Consider the following 19,895-nt stretch of genomic DNA (forward strand, 5'->3'; position numbering starts at 1 on the left):
AAGACAAATTAAAAATGCTTGAATAATGATTAGGGCTTTTTTTTTTTTTTTAGGTCTTCATAAAACTTTTAATGTTAATTATCATATTCTGCTTTCAGGTACCAAAGCAGTCTGATCCTCTGTGTCAAATGGATAATGCAAATCGTCAAGCTGAAAGCCCAGGTGGAAAGAAACAAGTGTCTTACAGGACAGAAATTGTTGGTGGTGTTCCTATCATTACCCCTACCCAGGTAATACACTTCAGACAAGTGAGGTCCTGTTTGATAGGGGAATCTTCGTTGTTTGACAGGTGAGAATAGGTTCTGTATCACAATATAGCTGCCAGCCTCTCGCCCTGCTCAGAGGACTTACACTTTGATGTGCACCTTTTATGGATACTGACAGGCTTTTTTGTTTTGAGGATGTTATTCCCTTTATACAAGATTATAGAGAATTATACAAGACTGTAGGGAGAGTAAGAAATTGTACAAGACTAATATTCTTCATTGAGTGTCTGTCAATATTGTTTGAGAATATTCAGCACTTTCTTCATGTAGTTTCTAAATGGAACTTGCAGGTATTGAACCAGAGCCCTGGAGAGTCTCATTAGTTGTCTCTAGGAGTCAGTTGAAATATTTGATCCTCTCAAACAAATTGTAAATGGATTTGTGAGCATGGGATGATGCAATTGTTTTCTGTTACAAGTAGTATAGTTATTCTTTGACCTTTAGAAAAAACTGAGAGTATTCTGAACTTTCCTGCTTTTTTCTAGAAAGAAGAAATCAGTGAGGGCAGTGAAGGGGGTGATAGGAATTATTTGAAACGGTCACAAAGTCACCTTCCTTATTTTACTGCTAAGCATCCCCCAGATAATGCTATTATCAAAGCTGGCTACTGTGTCAAACAAGGAGCAGTGGTAAGTATTTGTGATCAGTGTCTTTCACTAATTGAGAACAAATCCTAAGCTGGTAGTTGTACTTATCAAGTATACAATTAAAAAAGAAAAGACATAATTACCAGTAACTTTAACACTACTGACAATATTGTGGATAACTAAAGATAAAAATTACTCTCTAGTAGCATGTAATTTATGTCTGTGTTAGTTATTTTCATGACTTTCTTCAGTGTTAAGTTGTTGGAGATGTTTGGGAGAGATGTGTGCACAGACTTTCACATTATGGTGGGTGCACGCAACTAGGAATTCCTCTGTTCTGTAGAGATCCTTATTTCGCTTACTAGAAGCATCTCAATTAATGTCTGCATGTTTTTTCAATCACTAAAATGTTTAGAAAAAGCAAATTTCTCAGTTCAGAGGAAGAATTGGACAAGTCGTCAGCCTGCTGAGCACCAGTGGAACTATTCACATGCTGCCTTCCTAAAAGAAGGAACAGATAGTTCAGATTAGGAAAGATAAGCATGCTTCCTGAGTCTCAGACTCCATTTATCTTGGATTATGAAACTTTTTCTTTTTGTAATGTGCCTTTTTTACTTAAAACTAAACTAGAAACCTTTAATGTACTGTCTTTTAACATTTCTTATGGGGTATTTGTGCTGCTGAGTTGCTGCAGTTTCAGTGGAGATTGTTGAAAAATGCTCGTGGTAGAAGATAGTGGCTTGCAGAATTTATAATTTTTTCAGTTTTTAAAAAAATTTAGCAGTCTTGCAGAATTATTTTGAGGGCACTATGTACATATACACAGCACAGAAATAAAAGTGTGTAAGATATAAAAATTATAAATAGTAGAGATGAATAATTATAAAGAAATGGATATTATACAATGTCATATAGTAGAAATATAGACTGGAATTATAAATATATGAATACTATATTTGTATTTTAAATAGAAAATATATGAATATTTACTTATTTTCTTTTAACAGATGAAGAACTGGAAGAGAAGATACTTTCAATTAGATGAAAACACAATAGGATATTTCAAGTCTGAACTGGTAAGTTTCCAAATGTGTGTTGTTTTCCAGTGGTAGTTGCCAGAAAATCTAAAGAAACAGATTTGTATTTGAAAAATGTGCTGTGCTGATTGTGCAACTCTTAGGTCTGTACTATGAGAACTTTACTTGATCAGGAAGAACAAAAAATTGATAGGGTGGCTGTTAAGTCAGACTTCAGTCTTCTATTTGGGAACCTTTCAGTAGGACACTGGAGAAGAGTAACAGGACATATTCTACAATCACCCTCATTTTTGGATTAGTATCTTATGTCACATTGTACTCCCGTGTAATTGTGTTTGTGAAACAGCTGATCATTATGTGGAGAGGCAAAACTGTCATCTTGCAATTCTTAATTTGAAGTGAGGATTATGGGATGTTTTATCGTACAAATGATGGGATCTTTCCTCCCACACTTCTTTCACCAGGGCAGCCAAGACAGGCAAAGAGCTCTGCTGTTCAGATGGAACACTTAGAGTTTGTTTTGGTTTCATGATCATTTCTTCCCCACTCATTGCTCTTGAACCTTTTGACCAGTTTTGACTAAATGCTAAGTGCCTTCAGGCTCCTTTTAAAAATAAAGTGGCTGGTACTGGAGATGGTCTGTTTCTCCCAAAAAGGAATCCCACACTTAGTAAACAGGGGAACATCTGTACATGAGGCATAAAGTCTGAGTTGTAGAGTATTATAAATCAAGGAAAATTGAGTTTGCAGGCCAACCGTAAGATGCAAAATGTCAAGAAGCCAAATTAGAGGCTGTTTTTGAAGAGAACTTTCGCTTTTCTTTGAATGAGGGAGTATACAGCATGAGCAGAGTTTGTTCTTGCATCATCGTCTTTGTTAAATCATAGAATCATAGAATGGTTTGGATTGGAAGGGACCTTAAAGCTCATCCAGTTCCAACCCCCCTGCCATCAGCAGGGACACCTTCCACTAGACCAGGTTGCTCAAAGCCTCATCCAGCCTGGCCTTCAACACTTCCAGGGAGGGGGCATCCACAACTTCCTTGGGCAACCTGTTCCAGTGTCTGACCACCCTCACAGTGAAGAACTTCTTCCTAATATCTCATCTAAACCTCCCCTCTTTCAGCGTAAACCCATTTCCCCTTGTTTTGTCATTAACTGCCCTTATGAAAAGTCCCTCCCCAGCTTTCCTGGAGCCCCTTCAGGTACTGGGAGGCCGCTATAAGATCTCCCCGGAGCCTTCTCTTCTCCAGGCTGAACAGCCCCAACTCTCTCAGCTTGTCCTCATAGGAGAGGTGCTCCAGCCCTCAGATCATCCTGGTGGCCTCCTCTGGACTTGTTCCAGCTGCTCCATGTCTCTCTTGTGATGGGGGCTCCAGAACTGGATGCAGTAAACTGTCAGCATAACACAATTCTGACACGTTGCCTGTAATAAACCCTCTATTTTAAAATAGAATGTGAGTGCAGATTGCTCACAAGTAAATTCTAACTTAGTGAAGAATTGTACTGTGAGAGAGTATACTAAAAAGCTGGTAGAAATGTCTGATGACACTAAAAGTCATGTCCATCCTCTCTTCCCCCCCTTAATGATCTCTTCTTTTCAGTCCGAAGAAGAGCCCATGTCAGTCTTCAGGTGGAGTGTAGTGGAATACAGGCAACATCAGGCTCGGAAACTGATAATTTCTGAGCTGAGGTCTTCCCTACGACAGGGGTCTGTGTTCCAGGGATGATCTTGCAGTTCACATTCAATGTATTACTTTGAAAACAGTGTTGTAATGAATGAGTGAACTGAGGAAGAGCAGAGAGGGGGAGGGAAGAGGGGTAAAACAACTGAAAACATCGAGTTCTAAACTTTTAAATTTGATCTGTTATAGAGATGAGTGATCTAATGAAAACTGTCATTTGAGGATGGTTATATTTAGGTCACATTTGCTGTTTGCTATAACAACATAAATCTCTTAAGTGTGTGTAATAGAAATTGTAGAGAGAAAGTAATCATTCCAGAGCTGTCAGCTTTTGCTTTTTCTATAAGCTGAAGCCGACTGAAGTAGTCCATTGTAACATTGTTTAAAGAAAACACATGAGGAGGTAAAATAAGTTGTTTGTTTGTGTTTTACTGCAACAACCACAGGAAGGTAATAGTATGTATGATATTACATTGTCCTGGCAAAAAGTGAAAGTATTTCTCTTTGAATGTTCTCACTTTTTTTTTTCCCCTGTTGTGTGAAACTTTGACAGAATTGCAACACTGATTTTTGTTAGGGTAACCGAATTTTCATGTGCTTTAAGAAAACTTGCTCTTGTACAGGCTTTGGTACGATGGATTTCTTTGTGTTATTTCAAATTGTATTGCATATAGGATACAATTAATGTCGTTTAAAGCCATGTCATGCAGTACAATTAACAAAGCATCTTGTACTGTAGCATTTCATAGCAAATGAGTATAATCACAGTCTTACTGAAATAAGCTGCTTGAGGCCAGACTGAATTTTCTGATCTGGTTAGGAGCAGGGAGAGGGGTGGCTGTCTCCAGTATGGTAAGGTGAATGAATGTTTTTGGGGTTTTTTTACCTCTTGATTTTGCCTCCTCTTCATTGCAAGTGCCATGGTTGGTGTAATGCTTAGAAAAGCAAATTAAATTTCGGATGACATCACCTTTTGCATAAGTGACTACTTTGAAAGTCTCATTTATGTAAGTCTGCTGCTGTCAACTGACTTTCTGACTATATTCTAATCATTAGATATACTCTCCTGAAATATTTTTGCCCTTTTTTTTTTTTTTCCCCCCTCCAGGAAAAGGAACCTCTCAGGGTTATACCACTCAAGGAGGTCCATAAAGTTCAGGAATGCAAACAAAGGTGAGGAGAGCAGCGCTGATGCCATTACGTGGGATGTGGTACGCTGCTTTCTCATGGCTAGACTGCTCACTGGATACAGCAGAGAACTTTTAATAACCTCAGCTGATGTGTGTGTGTGTGTGTGGTACTCTCTGCTTACAGGACAGCAAGTAGTTTTGTGCATAAGGCTGGTTTTGAGGGTTCTGCGTTAGTGTGTTTCAAATTTGTGACATTCAATTGAGTGTAAATGCACTGGACAAGGGTGGAACAAAGGAGTATCACGGAGTCATGAGTTAGAGATGCACGGATGCTGTCTGATTCGAGGCAGCAATTTTAGGAGCCTCTCTTCTCCTTATATAATCTCTAAACCTTTAGAGGACATTACCTTATGTTAAATGTCTGCATTTAGATGAGAACACTTTAGATGAGAACTCTTTGTTCTGCCATTTCCCTCCCACCAAACAACAATATACTAAGGAATTAATTGCCTTTGTAGTAGGGTTGGGTTTTTTTTTAACAAGCTACTGCTTCAAACTAATACTTTGTGAACATGTAACAAAATACAAATGTGAAACTTTACAGAAATTCGTTTGGAACAAAAATATTTTTAAACTTAACATGAAATGGGTTAGAATGTTCCAATTAAAAATATGTATAGTAGCACACAGGCCACTGATAAACTAAAATGTCTTGGGAATAAAATGAGTAAGAGATGCTGGTTTTCTTTTTCTACTTGTTATTTGCCAAAAAGCTAACAGTAGAGTGATAAAGAAATGCAAAGGTCTTCAAACAACAAATGTTCTGGTTCTCTGCACTTCCTAGAGTCTTCTTAAAATAGAAAGTTATGCTTGCTGTTGAAGTGTTATTGTGTGTTTCATTTACAGCGATATAATGATGAGAGACAATCTCTTTGAAATTGTAACAACTTCTCGAACCTTTTATGTACAGGTAAATTATTTTTTAAACTTTGGGTAGAACCAGGAGACTGCCTTAGTCAAAGCAAAGAAAGATGCTGCTTTGCTTCTTAAGTTGTGTTTAACTATGCCATAATTTTCAGAGGGAATAATGGTCTTCATTATGTTTCAGAAAGATGCATATAAGAAACATTCCACAGCAGGTGTTATGCTGGTAGTGTATTAAAGCAATCAACAATAAATCCTAATGTGATTTTGTTGGCGTTCAGATCTTCAGATTCTGTAGGCTCAATTCAATATTTTAAATCTCTTATTTTGAAGTACTGAATTTTTATGTATAGTTATTTGAGTTCTCAGATTGAAGGTGCCATGTTAAAATACCTACTTGGCAGTACGTATCCATATGCACTTTATTCAGTGCATCTTTGCCATGGCACCTTCCAAATGTTTGGGTATAATAGAAATCACATACTTTGATTGTTGTTCTAAGTATATGTATAGGTAACCCCCAACAGACACTGATTTTTTTTGTAACTCTTCAGAATACTTTTCAGTAAATCACAGACTGGTTTGGGTTGGAAGAGACCTTAAAGCTCATCCAGTTCCAACCCCCCTGCCATCATCAGGGACATCCTTCCACTAGATCATACCTCATAGAAATAAAATGCAGCAGTGACTGAAAACTACAGAAGTTGTGTCATTGACCAAAGTCTGCTAAGAGGGGTCAGCAGATCTCCTCTAGGAATTTCTGTGGGTGCTTTAATTTTTTTTGTTGTTCACTGAAAGTAAAAATGTGATTCTAGGCAATGCAAATAGTATAAAAATACTTGTTCAGTGCTGATTATTTTATGTAACTATATACATATAATGGTAAATGCAAGGTAAGATTTTTAAGAAGTGTCTGGGTTAAGAAGTCCCCATGGCTTAAAATCACTAAAGCAGGGTAAGGCTGTGATTTTAATGCAGATGGTTATGTCAGTGGGAAACTCGAGAGTTGATGATGTTAAATATAATGCATGTTGTTTGATCCAGGCGGACAGTCCAGAAGACATGCACAGTTGGATAAAAGCAATTTCTGGGGCCATTGTAGCACAGCGGGGACCTGGAAGATCAGCAGCTTCTGTATGTTATTCTGAACCTCAGAGAAAATGTGATTAATTGATGTTCATTTGTGCACATAAAGTTCCAGTTGTTTTTTTTTCCTTTCGCCTGTCCTCTATCCTGTACTGTAGTAACGTGGCATCTTTGCATGAACTTTCATACAGACTGGCATAAAATATTTTGTGGTTTTAATTGAGCACTTCTCTTAGTCTTACGTGTATGTAACTTTATGTGCATTGTATTGCCTTGAACATGTAGATAGTGCAAGTGCTAACCTAGAAACGTTCTTCTGAGTTCAGTGTGATCTTTGTCACTAGTGTGGAAGTAAAATTGAAACTTTCTAATTCCTGCGAGGTTTTTCTGCCAATTGCTGAATTTTGCAGTCAGATGACAATATCCTAATTTGTTTTTAACAACTCTCACTACTAAATTGTCGTTCTCTGTTGTTGATAGTTTATTGTATATGCAGATACAGATTCAGATTTCAAGTAACTTCTTTAAGAGATCTCTGCTCGCATGAATTAGTGTTTGCTGTTGGGAACGTAGTGTGAACACCATCTAGCATTCCTGAACTGAGGCACTGTGACAAGTCTGAATATTTATGAAGCCATGTGGGTGACAACCTTTCATACACACTTTTTTCATACATACATACATACAGTTTACACTGTCTTAGATGTTCAGTACCAATGACATCAGCTTGTGAAGAGTGAAGGTTGCTGCAGTGTCACAGTGTCTCCAAGTATGTCCAGACGTAACGAATGGAATACTTTCCAGTTCAGATGTTGCAAGCTATGGTTTTCACTTTCTGGCTATGGGATAATAAGCTGAATATATCATTACCCCCATCATCTGAAATCTAATAATTGAAATCTGGCTTTTGATTACATATTTGCATTGGTATTTTGTTTTTGTTAACTCAGTCTAAACTCTCAATTATTTTTTTTGCAGCCAGGAGCTGCTTCATGCTTTTAAATAAAACTTCCTATCATAAATTCTGTTTCTTTTTGGGGGAATGAAAATATACAGATAACTTTTCTATGTGTATGCCTTTTCTTTGGTGGGGCTAACTGAGCAATCTAGCTATTACTGTCTGCTTCATTTCTTTCTTTTTCCATCTTTTCTCTTCTTTTCCCCAAGTACAGGTTACTCTAATCTTAGCTTTGCACTGTGTTCCAGATGCGGCAGGCCAGAAGGCTGTCGAATCCTTGTATACAGAGGTATACATCAAGAACTGGTGAATGCAGCACGTATGTGGGCTCTCATGTAAACTTGCCTCCTTCACAGAGGGCTAGGACTAGAGACTAATTTGCACTATAAAAAAAAAAAACAAACTAAAAATAATGCTACCTGTTGTCATTACCACTACTGAAAACTAACTCATAAATCATTCACTTACAGGTTTGCACTGTTTTTTGTTACTTTTAAAAATAATTGGAAATTAAAAATGGCAAAAACATGTATTTGTACTTCAAAGCATATTGTATATTTAAACATAAGTTATGGGATGCCATTTTAAAAGGAAAATACTGAAATTAATTTGCATGAGAGTTCATATTTCCATTTTACTTTACATTTTTTGAAACTATGCAAAAGCAAAATTAAACTTAAGCTACCCACAAACTAATACAGATGCGTGCACACAAACCATTGCACGTCGTAACTCCAGTAATTGGAAGGATAATATTGTAGCCTGATTTGCATGGCTTATAAGTCTCTGCATGAAATTATTAGTTCAAACATAGAGGCATTATAATGTATAATTGGTACACTGTTCAAAGCAGTACACTTGAGGAATAATACAGCAGTGTAGTCTCCTAACTGTGAAATTACAGTCAGTGTGGGTAGTAAAATCTTGAGTATCCTTCAGTTCAATTTAGCAAAAAGTTTATTAGAGAGATCTTGTCCTAATATCCCTTTTGTCCTATTTGTTGAACAAAAATTATTAAGAAGTAGTATGTAAATCAAGGAATCATCTGTTCTTCTAAAGCAAATGTATTTCTTAGAGTATCAAGCAAATGTATTTCTTAAAGTATCAAGCCAGATATGAAATATGGCAATGTAGATGATGTGAAATACATCACTGAAATTGAACACAAAACTGAAGTCCAAAAAAAATTGCACAGCTCCTTCACCCAATAATATTAGTTAATTTATAAAAAGAAATGTAATAGTATTTGGCCGAATCCATTATGATTAAATTTATGAATTCATGTCATAGCATTCTAAAAGAACCTTGCAAAACTGCCATGAAAAAATAAGTATTTGATTTTAGGATGTATATTTGCATCTTGGACACACATATCTGTGATGGTTTTTGTTTTTTGCTAACGAATGTGCTTGAAATGTGACTCGTGTACTCACGTGGGTTCGCAGATTTCTGTAGCTGATGTACTAACAGCGGCGATGGCAGAAGCGGCGGCAGCTGCAGCTCCTAACGCGTGCGGAGCGGAGTGTTCCCTGCATCATCGCACCTAATTCTCATCAGATCATTTCACGCTGTGTCCAGCACTATTGTGGATATCCCTGGGTATCTGAGACATCCTTATGGGACTGATAGATACAATGCAGGGTCTGAGGAATTTTTCTGTTCTGTAGGTCAGGCAGGGTATCCTGGGACATCTAAAATGGCACTTTGTGCCTGTGCTTTAGACATCTAAATCCTTCCTAGGTAGTCTGAGAACTGGTTTCTATCAGTAAGTAAATGGTGGAAGATTATTTTAACAGTATCAGTCCAGTAGTTATATAAAGGCCAACAGAGTGGCAGTGAACAATAATAAATGCAAGAAAATGACTTGATAATTAAAAGGAATATCTTAAAGATCGGATTCTGTTCAAGTCCATTAACTTTGGAAATTGTTATACAGTCTTGGTAGCAAAAAATAGTTACTGTTTTTGTTTGGTCCCTGGAACAAATTGGGGAGATTGGTACCCCAAGAAGAAGGAACAGTACGATGTGTGTTACTTCAGGATTTAGGATATGAGTGCCTGATGTATATGAATACAGAATCATAGAATGGTTTGGGTTGGAAGGGACCTTAAAGCTCATCCAGTTCCAACCCCCCTGCCATCAGCAGGGACACCTTCCACTAGACCAGGTTGCTCAAAGCCTCATCCAACCTGGCCTTGAACACTTCCAGGGAGGGGGCATCCACAATATGTTTGAATACATTTTTCTCTTGGAAAGATGTCACTTTCAATGGCCTTTGAAGTGTGTATCTTCAAAAGGTTACTTAACATCTTAGTAAAATGAGAAGCCTCAATTTGCTGGACTATAAGTCTAAAGAGCTGCTGAGCTTGATTTGAGAAATTTAATTTCTTCCAAGGAAGAAACTGATGTTGCTGTCACATCCTGCTGTAAGCTCACATTTAATAATACACTGCCTTGAGAAAGCACCTGCCTCCTGCTGCTGCTGTGGCCGATGCTTCGCTTTGTGTATTTTCTGTCTTGGTGTTTTGGGTTTTTTTTTCCCCTAAGATTAAAATCTGAAACTGCATCTTTCCACCAAGATGTCGATGACTTCATCTGACACGTGCTCTTCTTTTCCAGGAGCATACCGAGTCTTCTTCCGAACCCAACCATGCTCTCCGTTCTGCCGTCCCAGTCTCAGCCACCTCACATTCCGCAGCCGCTCACGGCAGCCCTCTGGTCCCAAACCCTCACGCCAAATACCCTGCCTTGGAGAAGCGAGGATTTCACGAATCTTTTACCAAGGCCAAGCCAGGGAGCTACAAGATCCAGGTTGTCGCTCCAAGAGAATCAGCTTCCAAAGTGACTGAATGGGGCCTATTGGAACCCGAAAATAAAAATGGCACTCAGGAACAGGATCCTGGCCTTGTGGATCTGGATGATGCAAGCCTTCCAGTTAGCGATGTGTAGTGATGGAAGTGTTTGGAGAATGATCCATTTGTTCGGTCCTCTAATTTCCTTGCTCGGACTTTTAACCAAAGAAAATTATAGGAAATGAGAACAAAAAAACCGGAACACTGATTTTTTTTTTTTTTTATATATATATATATATGTGTGTGTGTGTGTTTGTTTCTGTGCACACATGTGTGTATATATAATGTGTTTGTATATTGCCTTTCAGCTGAGGGTCAGAAATGAACCTTATGCTTTTTCACAAAGCCTAATAGTAAATCACTTACTAGGGAGGGGCCAAAACTGCACAATTTAAAAGAAAAAATAAAAAAATAAAAAAAAAGACATAAACAACAAAAGTACTTCTGCAAGTAAGCAAGGTACCAGCAACTTTTCATTCCTAATCGGCACATGCACTAAATTTACAGCTAATGCTATATTGTGGAGATCTTATTGCCAACAAATGTGGTTACTTAATTTTGGTTTGAACTAGAGTAAGATTTTAGGCATAGATGAGAGTTCTTTCTCTCCATGACTTGCAGATACCAGGAAATGCACAAAAATGTTTCTTCTGTTCTTTAGGATCAACAGTGTCAACTGATTTGTTATCAGAACAAGAATTCTGTATTCCCTTGGAATTCTAATTATGGTGCTGTAAAATTTCCACTAAAATAATATTTTGAATAGTCAGCCTATTTTTGATGCACTCCTAAAGGTGGGTTATAACTTTTTTGCACATTTGGATTTTAATGGACTGCATGTAATGGTGTTTTGGAGGGAGGGGGGAGAAGAAAAATTGGATTTTTGAATTTGGACACTTTAGATCTTTTGAAGTAGGGTTTCTATTGTGTTACATTAGGCTTGGCAGCAATTATTTTTCTTAAATGTCTAGTTTGATTACTGTTTTGAGAATGGTTTTCTTATCTGTGCTTTGTGAACAGTTCTTGTTTCTAGATTTCATCAGTGGAAGACCTCGTTTGGTTTTGTCATTATTGGTACTGAACTGTTCGTAGTCATGCAATTGTGGCCTATAACTTTTTGGTGCACTAATAATCTTAAGTGCCTGTGGTTTTTTCTCACATTGTTGAAACACTTTTGGATTAGGTATGTACACAAACCATTCTTAATGGTTTTGAATGTTGGCTTGGAGTTGTTCTGAATAGCATAGTTGGAAACAGCTATTTAAAATAGAAAACTTATGCTAGGGATACCAGTGTTCTGGTATTGCACCTACTAGCTGTGCAATATATGGGTTTGTTTTTTTAAAAAAGAGTATTTGTTCTTTGTGTACACTGTGTTACGGGGCTTCAGTGATGCAAATGGAAAGAAAAGAACCTTTACATTTCAAGTATTGGATTAGATTGTGTGTACTTTTCATTGTTGTTGAAAAAATGTTTGCTTTAATCAAGACCCCACAAATATCTCGTGCTGCTGCTTATTGTGATTGAGATTGTCCAGCTTTGTGATACTTTTTTTTTTAATTATTATTTTTGTCTACTGGAACCTAAGATACATATCATACAAGTCCATCTTCTCTCCAACTTCCAAACTGACTTCCTGCTTGAGAGATACGGATGGCTTGACCACAATTTGTTGATCCAAGGATGGAATAATTGGTGTCATATAAGAATGAAATATAATCTTAATTTCAAAAGCTTAAATTATATCAGCACCTTCGTTTTGTTGGGTTTTTTTTTATCCATAAGCTAACTAACCACTGTCTTATGACAGTGGTGTTTGTAAATTACTGGTTTTGTTTGACTCTTAAGTATATGTGAAAACTAGCACAGAATTGGAAGTTACTGTAAATGTCTGAACTAGTATTGTAGGCTTTAACTTCTATAAAGATAAAACAATAGTTCTTTAAAAGCTTATTTTTTCACAAGTACATTCTGTGTGGAAGACACTTTGCATTGAAATATTTTTACTGTAATCTAACATCTGAAATCACTTCTCTGGTACAGCTTTCACACTGCATGTTCATTTTACTATATTTTGGTATTGGCTATTTTACAACATTGGGTGGAGGTAAAGCAGCTCCATTATGGGACTTATAAAAAGAGGAAAAAGAAAAGAACTACTATTGTAGTTCAGTAGCATAGGGAAATATTTGTGGTTGGTAATTGTCAGGGTCTCCTATTTATCAGTACTTTTATAAATCTATGAAAATTGTTAAATTATTTTAGAAACAGTGCTGTAAATATGTCACATTTAAATTGTCAATAAATCAGTTTGGGTAACTTAACATCTGTCTGAGTTTCCTTGCATCATGTTAAATATTTTATCACAACAATATATATTCCTTTTTAGCATATAAGAGGTCAGATTATATTTTATCCAGCTAGAATGTCTTTTTAATTCTTCAAATCTTATCAAGTTGTGTAGCCTAAGAAAGAAATCAAACAGAAGGAGCTGGTTTTCTTTTACTGTTCCCTGTTTCTTCTGTGGAATTTTTACATGTTATGCAAGGGAAGTTGATCAGGTTTCTTTTTAATCAATGGAAGGGAAGAGATGATGCATATTAATGTCAGGTTAATCATTTGGAAACACTCAGGCTGTGAAAGGCCAGGAGGGAAAAAAAACCAAACACAAAAAAACCCAAGAGGAGAACAAAATGTAACACGCATATTTTTTTCTGGCTTTATACTGTTGCGTAACAAAGGTTCTGTCTCAAATAACATAATTCCTGAAATAACAGCACCTACATGACCTCTGGAAGCACCTCACGATCTGTGCAGTATGATATCATCACCCGTGAGTGACTGCATTTCTCAGGTCCATTCTTCCTTTCCAAGTGGCACAGTTAGTCGCTCTGTCTCAACAGCATGCAAGCTACAGATGAAGAGCGGGAATTGACATACTTTATTGGCTGTACACAGTTACTCCAATTCCAGTTTGACTGCGACACCTTACGACTGTGAATCACTCCAGGTATGTAAACATCTGCAGTTACACCGGTATCAAAACATGCGTGCTATTGCCCCCAATGTTTTACTCTATAACGTACAACTTTTAGAGTCTCTTGAAGCTTTCTGTTTTGTGTTGCACCACAGGCCAGAGTTGGTATGAAATATGTAAATAATTGTACCTTTGGTAGCCCATCTCTATTTAATAATCAGACATTTTCAGTGTTATCATAACATCACTACGCTGCAAAAGCAGCTTAATTGCAGCAGTATGGAATTGATGTTTCGGGAAGGTCTAGTATACCCAGTTAGATACTAATCCACGTACAGCAATACAGCTTATTCTTCCTAGTAATAAATGTCAGAATTAAATGCAATTACAGGCTGCAACTCAAAACTTATTTAAAGGAGCTGAAAACACCATTTCTGGTTCATCTGTTTTCTCACATGCATCCCTGCAGTTTAGCTTTCAACATTTTATCTTCTTATTATTTCCATACAAATTTTACAGAGCCCATTGAGACCTGAATGAAAGCACTTGGATGCTCTGTCTTACTACGTGCTGTCTTGCACGTTTTCATTTGCCACACGCTTGCTGCAGCCCCTTTACTGAAGAGGGAATTGAATTATTCTTTATGGTTATAGATTTAAAACCACCGTATTACGGTAAGAAATTTGCAGAAATTTAACTGCTAAACTTGCAGTCCATGTGCCTGAAGGTAACTGTCAAAGGGAAATTGTCCAGATTATAGTTTAATAAACTGGTGTATGACTTAACTTCATGGAATAGCAGAATGTCAGCACCACCTAGAGGTCATGCTCTGGCCTTAAGAATGATCTGCATTGGGCATTTAGTTTTAAAGTGTATTTCTGAATCTTAAAAATCCATTTAGAAACTGCAGTTGTTAAGTCACTGGACTACTTAGAATTGGTTGGGTTTTGGTTTTTGGGTTGTTTGAACTCTTTTGTCTTGTAAGCTTTGAATAGCAATGGTAGCAAATGAGTTGAGAACAAAACAAAATCGCCGTTTCTCCCTGCTGCTCTTGTTTATGATGAAGAGTTTAGTCCTGAGGAAGCTATGATGTTATAGAATCATAGAATGGGTTGGGTTGGAAGGGACCTTAAAGATCATCCAGTTCCAACCCCCCTGCCAGCAGCAGGGACACCTTCCACTAGACCAGGTTGCTCAAAGCCTCATCCAACCTGGCCTTAAACACTTCCAGGGAGGGGGCCATCCACAACTTCTCTGGGCAGCCTGTTCCAGTGTCTCACCACCCTCACAGTGAAGAATTTCTTCCTAATCTCTAATCTAAACCTCCCCTCTTCCAGTTTAAAGCCATTTCCCCTTGTTCTGTCAGTGAATAATCTGTTAACTTGTCCAGTGAATAATGGAAATGTGAGGCTTCTCATGATCCTGCCGACATTGGAAAGATGGCAATCAGAGGGTAATAAAAAATAGTTGAAAAAGTAGCAATTGAAGAACTGTCATTTTGGAGAATCCACTTTTTCATACTATGAAGTAGCAAAGCTCAAACTACAGCACTAAAGAAATACATCTGCGGTGGGTTGACCCAGTGATGATGAACTGATGTTTTCCTACAATAAACCAGTACAAGAGAAGCCTATTGCTAAGAGCTAGATACTCAGTAGATACTCAGTCTGGTAAGAGTTGCCTTTTTTGAATGAAAAGCTAGTCTGTGTTAGATGATTGTATAAAATGGGCATGCTCAAAGCATGAATTATTGATGGAAAGACGTGTGCATCTAGCAGTGTAAGGCAGTAACTTTCTGTACGAAGAGCTCTTGAGCTGAGCTAGTTGAGTTTCAATTACTGCACTTAATGAATTTTCAATTTCCAGTTTGACTGTGACATCTTATGACAGTGAATTTTTCCAGGCATGGACACAATTACTCTGGAAATTACCTGGGAAACCAGTTATCCAGAACAATGCAGCTGGTCAGAAGGACCTTTAAAATGTCTTGTCTGAGTCCTTCAATTACTGGACTGGAAAGGAAACATCTCTGCTGCTTTTGGTAGGCAAAGTAATGCAACACGAAGTACGAGTTTGAAGATAGACCAGAGTAATGGGGGTTACAGATTGGAGAGGGGTGCCTAACCAGTTGGAAACTTCATTCTTTCTCATTACTAACTGAGTTTGCGTTTTAATGATATTACTTTTTGGCTTTTCTGACTTTGAGGTTTTGCAATTATATATTGAGTTAGGTTCAGAACTCAAAGTTCTGTCTAGAAATGAGTTAAAGGTGGATATGGCACCACAGAGTCTCTCCTATCATAAAAATAGCTGTATTAGTAGGAAATGTTAATACTCAAAGGCCAAGTTTTTAAAGCTTTATAGGAAGTCTATAGTATAATGGATGGAGAAATCAGTGAGCACACCAAAATGTGCACTCTGGGGATGTGGGACAGAAATATTACTGTTCTTAGCCAGATTCTTTATTATTAATTTGAAGTGGAAGAGAGAGAAGAAATGAAAAGAAGGAGAAATTTGGACAGGGCATTTTCAGTCTAAAAGTTAAAATGTAATAAAAAAAAAAAATGAAGCTCTCTGTGCTATGTATAGATTTACTTTTATCAGTTTTATTTAATATCTTGATATTCATCTGTATTTTGGAGTACAACCCATATAATTATTTGATGCTTTCTCCAAGCCAGTAAGCTGCTAAAGTACTTTGGAGATATTCCACTGAAGTGATGAAGGCTCCTCTCTGGAAAAAACAAGTGTGAGTCCTACTCTGTAACTGAATCATGTCCCACATGTCTGCCTTGGTTTTTCACTTCAGATTTTCTGCGTAACCTCTCTGAGAAAAAGCAACTGGTACTCACTTGTAAAGGTGTAGTAGTAGTTGAATATTGTCCTTCAAAGTGGTGCCTTTGACACTGTAATTAGGAATTTGCATTTAAAATGACTGTTGGCACTGTAATTTTGCATATCAGTATGTATAGTGAACACATCTTTTAAGAATTTAAGCCACTCTGTTGCATTCCTATTGCCTCCATTTACCTAATAATAACTGAGCACATCAGGACCCCTAAGTAACGTCTGTCCTCAAGAGCTGGGTGTTTTCATAGCAGCCCATTTGTTTTCTGTCAATTAAGTAATTAATGAACCTTCAACACTTGTTTTACAGTCCTTGCCCATAGTTGGGCTCTTAGTTGTAGGATTGTCCTCTAACATCACAAACCACCTGTACACAAATCCATAATTAATTTGTTCAGAGGAGCGATTGTTTCTTGGGACAGGTCACTTGGTTTCCTGCCAGGTTTTATAGAAGACACCCTGATCATTTATTTTGTATCTTAGTATCTTAGGCCAACAGCTCTGCTTGTCAATCAGCAGGGCTGAATTCACATCTGGAAAAGAATATGTAATTCCAAATTCCCTGGTTTGTGGCCATTCTCTTTCGAAGTAATGGCATTTTTTCTGTATGTAGCAATGAATCCAGCATATGTTTTTTTAAAAAAGGTTTGGTTTTGGTGGGGTTTGTTTGGTTTTTTAAATATTTTTTTAACAAAACAGAGAAGTCCTACAAAGTAGAGAAGTCCTGGGTTTTGAGGGGGTGAGGGTAGGGGTGTTGCATCCTGGCCAAAAGCATACAGGACAATGTAATTTTTTCCCCACAGAAAATCTGGGAGAAAGCCATTAATGAATGAAGCAAAATGATAACGCAGTCATCATAAACCTAGAAAGGCTTTCTGCAGAATCCAAGCTCTGTAAATTTGCTCAGAATTGAGACATTCTGGCCATCTCAAACTTCTTCCAGCCTTGTTTCTGTCCAGGATCCTTCTAGCCCCGGAGTATAAAGTTAACTCCTTTCTCTCCTGCCAAGTGTCTTCTTTTTTTCATCCTTTATTGCTTCTGGACACCTCCTTGGCCTCCATGTGCAGTAGCAGCGCAAGAATTGTGCGGCAAGCGCTGCCGGCTTCTCTCACTCCCTCCTTGCTGCTTTCCCTCACTGAGATTTCAAAGGCAGAAAATGGTACATCTTGGGCAACGTGGCAGCATCTTCGTGGGCATCCAGAGAAACTTCCCTTTGTAACGGGGAATATAAAGCATTCTGTCATGGTGCAGGAAAGGCTGAGCTCTTCTGTCCTGACCCCTATGGAGAGCAGGGCTGAGGCTGAATGTTGGGGCAAATTCTGCATCTCTAACAGTGGTATCTGAACTTTCCTGCCTTTAGAAGAATTTGTGCATGTGATGGAGCCTCCTGTCATCAAGTGCTATGTGGAAAGTAGGAGATGAAATATTTTACTAGCAAGCCTGTCAAGTATAAGTATTTTTCAGACCATATCTTTGGTCTCTCTGAGTATTGATAAATGTCTGCTGGCTTCAATAGCTGTTCTGTGTGAAAATGTTATGAGATGGAGTAGAAATGATAATTTCTGGGTTTATAGTGCCTTTCAGGTGTAGGGCACTTCTACACTTAGATGGGTCATTAACAAATACATTTGTCAGTAAACTAAGTTATTAAACCCCTAAAGATTTATCTCAGTTATTCTGGAAAGTGAGATGTTTGTTTTCAGTTGTGTGTGCACCCATATGAAACCGATAAAATTCATATTATAAAAAAATATATATTTTAATACTTGGATTAAGATTCACATCCTTACCTGGTTTAACAAACAAAAAAACACCAGAGGGTCTTCAATACCCACTTATTTGGAAGTGAACTGTTAACTGATTGTTTTCACATAAGACCTTGGGATGGATTTTATTTATTTACTTTTATGTTTAATCCTTGACTGTCTATCAACAAATGTACTTCCCTTTTCTCTGCTATTTATTTAAAAAAAAAAAATATTGGCTAGTTTATTATAGGTCTTTAGGAGTCTGTCAGAGAGCTTGAAGTTGATAGTGCTGGCTGAGTTGGGCAAAAAAGAATCGTACATCACTGAAAAGATGAATATATTCAACTGATGTTTCAGCCTTTTGTGTGAGAACACTATAAACTTGCAGTAGTTCTTGAAGTAGTTAAATATTTAGCTTAAGATTTGCAAACTCCATCAGCTGAACAGTTAAATAAACACTTTATACATTCATTGATTAATTACTCATTTCTTGAGGCAAGGGTGTTTTCGCTTTATTTAGGTTTTGAATTAGGGTATTGACTTACTGAATCATAACTATTCCAAGTGGGTTTCTGCCAACGGGGCTTTCATTCATGTATTTTGAGCCTCTGTTCATGCCTTTTCTCCCTACAATGACCAATATCAAAGGATATCAAACTAAAAAGGACACAAACTTCCATGGAGAGAGGATGACTGAAGAAGTTTTCCCACTGCATGTAATTTTTTCCTGTCTCCAGAGATAAGGTTCCAGTGGCTTCAAACAGATGCTGTAAGTTACCTGACAAAGGCAAGGAGACAGAGAAGCAGATTCCCTTTCTGGGTGGGGTAGGACTAAAACTCACAGTAATTCACCTATTGGGCTTTGAATATTTTGCTCCTGCTTCCAAAGAGGAGTTTATATGAGCTTTTCTGAACCTGTATTTCTTGTATTTTAATAGTAAAACCAGTTCATCTTTCCTTAAAGACTTGTTTTTATTTCAAAGTAAAGGAGGGGGGGAAAAAAGAACACAAACCCAACCCTGAAGCTTATTAGAAGTAGCCAATAAGTAATGGATAAACATTTAATAATTTGGAAACAATTTACCACAGTATCTATTCATATTAAATATAAGTTTATATATATGGACACATTAAAAATTTTGTAAACTTGTAAACATTTTTAAACTTTTTCTTCAACTTTTTAACACTAATGATTTTAATACTAAGGAAGTTTTGCTGTGAATTGTTCCAGATTACTACATTGCTCACTTCAGAAATCAAATAATTCTCCTGAAAGCTTTTTTTCTTGCACAGCATGGAAGTTCTTGGCAAACAGCAGATGTAAGGAGCTGTGTTGGAGCTTTTACTGGGACTGTTGGAGTCTGTGTGTGTTCCCACCTTCAGGTACTAACCAAGCAGTTAAGTAAGTTTCGCACATTTGTGGTTTTGTGGTCACAGTTTGATAAGATTTTATCATGTTCCCTGGAACAATTAGGATAGATGACACTTTGGATGCTGCAACCACCTGCTCGGGTGGCTGGTTGTTAAAGATTATTCCACTTTTTGTGGGGAAAAAAAAGACTTTGCATTCTTCTGTATTAATGTCGTTGCTGGCATCCTCAATTTTGTAGTCGCAGCTCATCCAACAGTTAACAGCATTTCATCATGCCTAATGGTTTGTAAAGATCATTTGGTTGTCCAGCGCCTGATAAAGATACACTTAAATAATTACAGATTGGTAGTCTGTTCAGAAGTTTAATCGGTTCCTAATTAAAAAATTGGCTGTGCTCAATTTCCAGCTATTAGTTCTTTCCCTTTCC

At 37.4% G+C, this 19,895-nt stretch overlaps 1 protein-coding gene across 2 annotated transcripts in view; it reads left to right on the forward strand.

Annotated features, from left to right (window-relative positions):
• Nucleotides 1-10,720, forward strand: part of PLEKHA1 (pleckstrin homology domain containing A1) — a 19,834-nt gene extending 9,114 nt beyond the window's left edge. The window contains exons 5-12 of one of the 2 annotated variants that reach the window (XM_010167120.2): nt 99-230; nt 752-895; nt 1,861-1,929; nt 4,683-4,747; nt 5,611-5,674; nt 6,673-6,762; nt 7,921-7,961; nt 10,292-10,720. In XM_010167120.2, coding sequence (XP_010165422.1) covers nt 99-230; nt 752-895; nt 1,861-1,929; nt 4,683-4,747; nt 5,611-5,674; nt 6,673-6,762; nt 7,921-7,961; nt 10,292-10,517 — 831 coding nt within the window. In that variant the 3' untranslated portion in view covers nt 10,518-10,720. The remainder of the gene's footprint in view (nt 1-98; nt 231-751; nt 896-1,860; nt 1,930-4,682; nt 4,748-5,610; nt 5,675-6,672; nt 6,763-7,920; nt 7,962-10,291) is intronic. The other variant, XM_010167119.2, reaches the window with a different exon arrangement.
• Nucleotides 10,721-19,895: the final 9,175 nt, after the last annotated feature.

The sequence above is a fragment of the Antrostomus carolinensis genome, unplaced genomic scaffold (genome assembly GCF_000700745.2).
Source record: "Antrostomus carolinensis isolate BGI_N321 unplaced genomic scaffold, ASM70074v2 scaffold9344, whole genome shotgun sequence".
Lineage (NCBI taxonomy): Eukaryota > Metazoa > Chordata > Aves > Caprimulgiformes > Caprimulgidae > Antrostomus > Antrostomus carolinensis.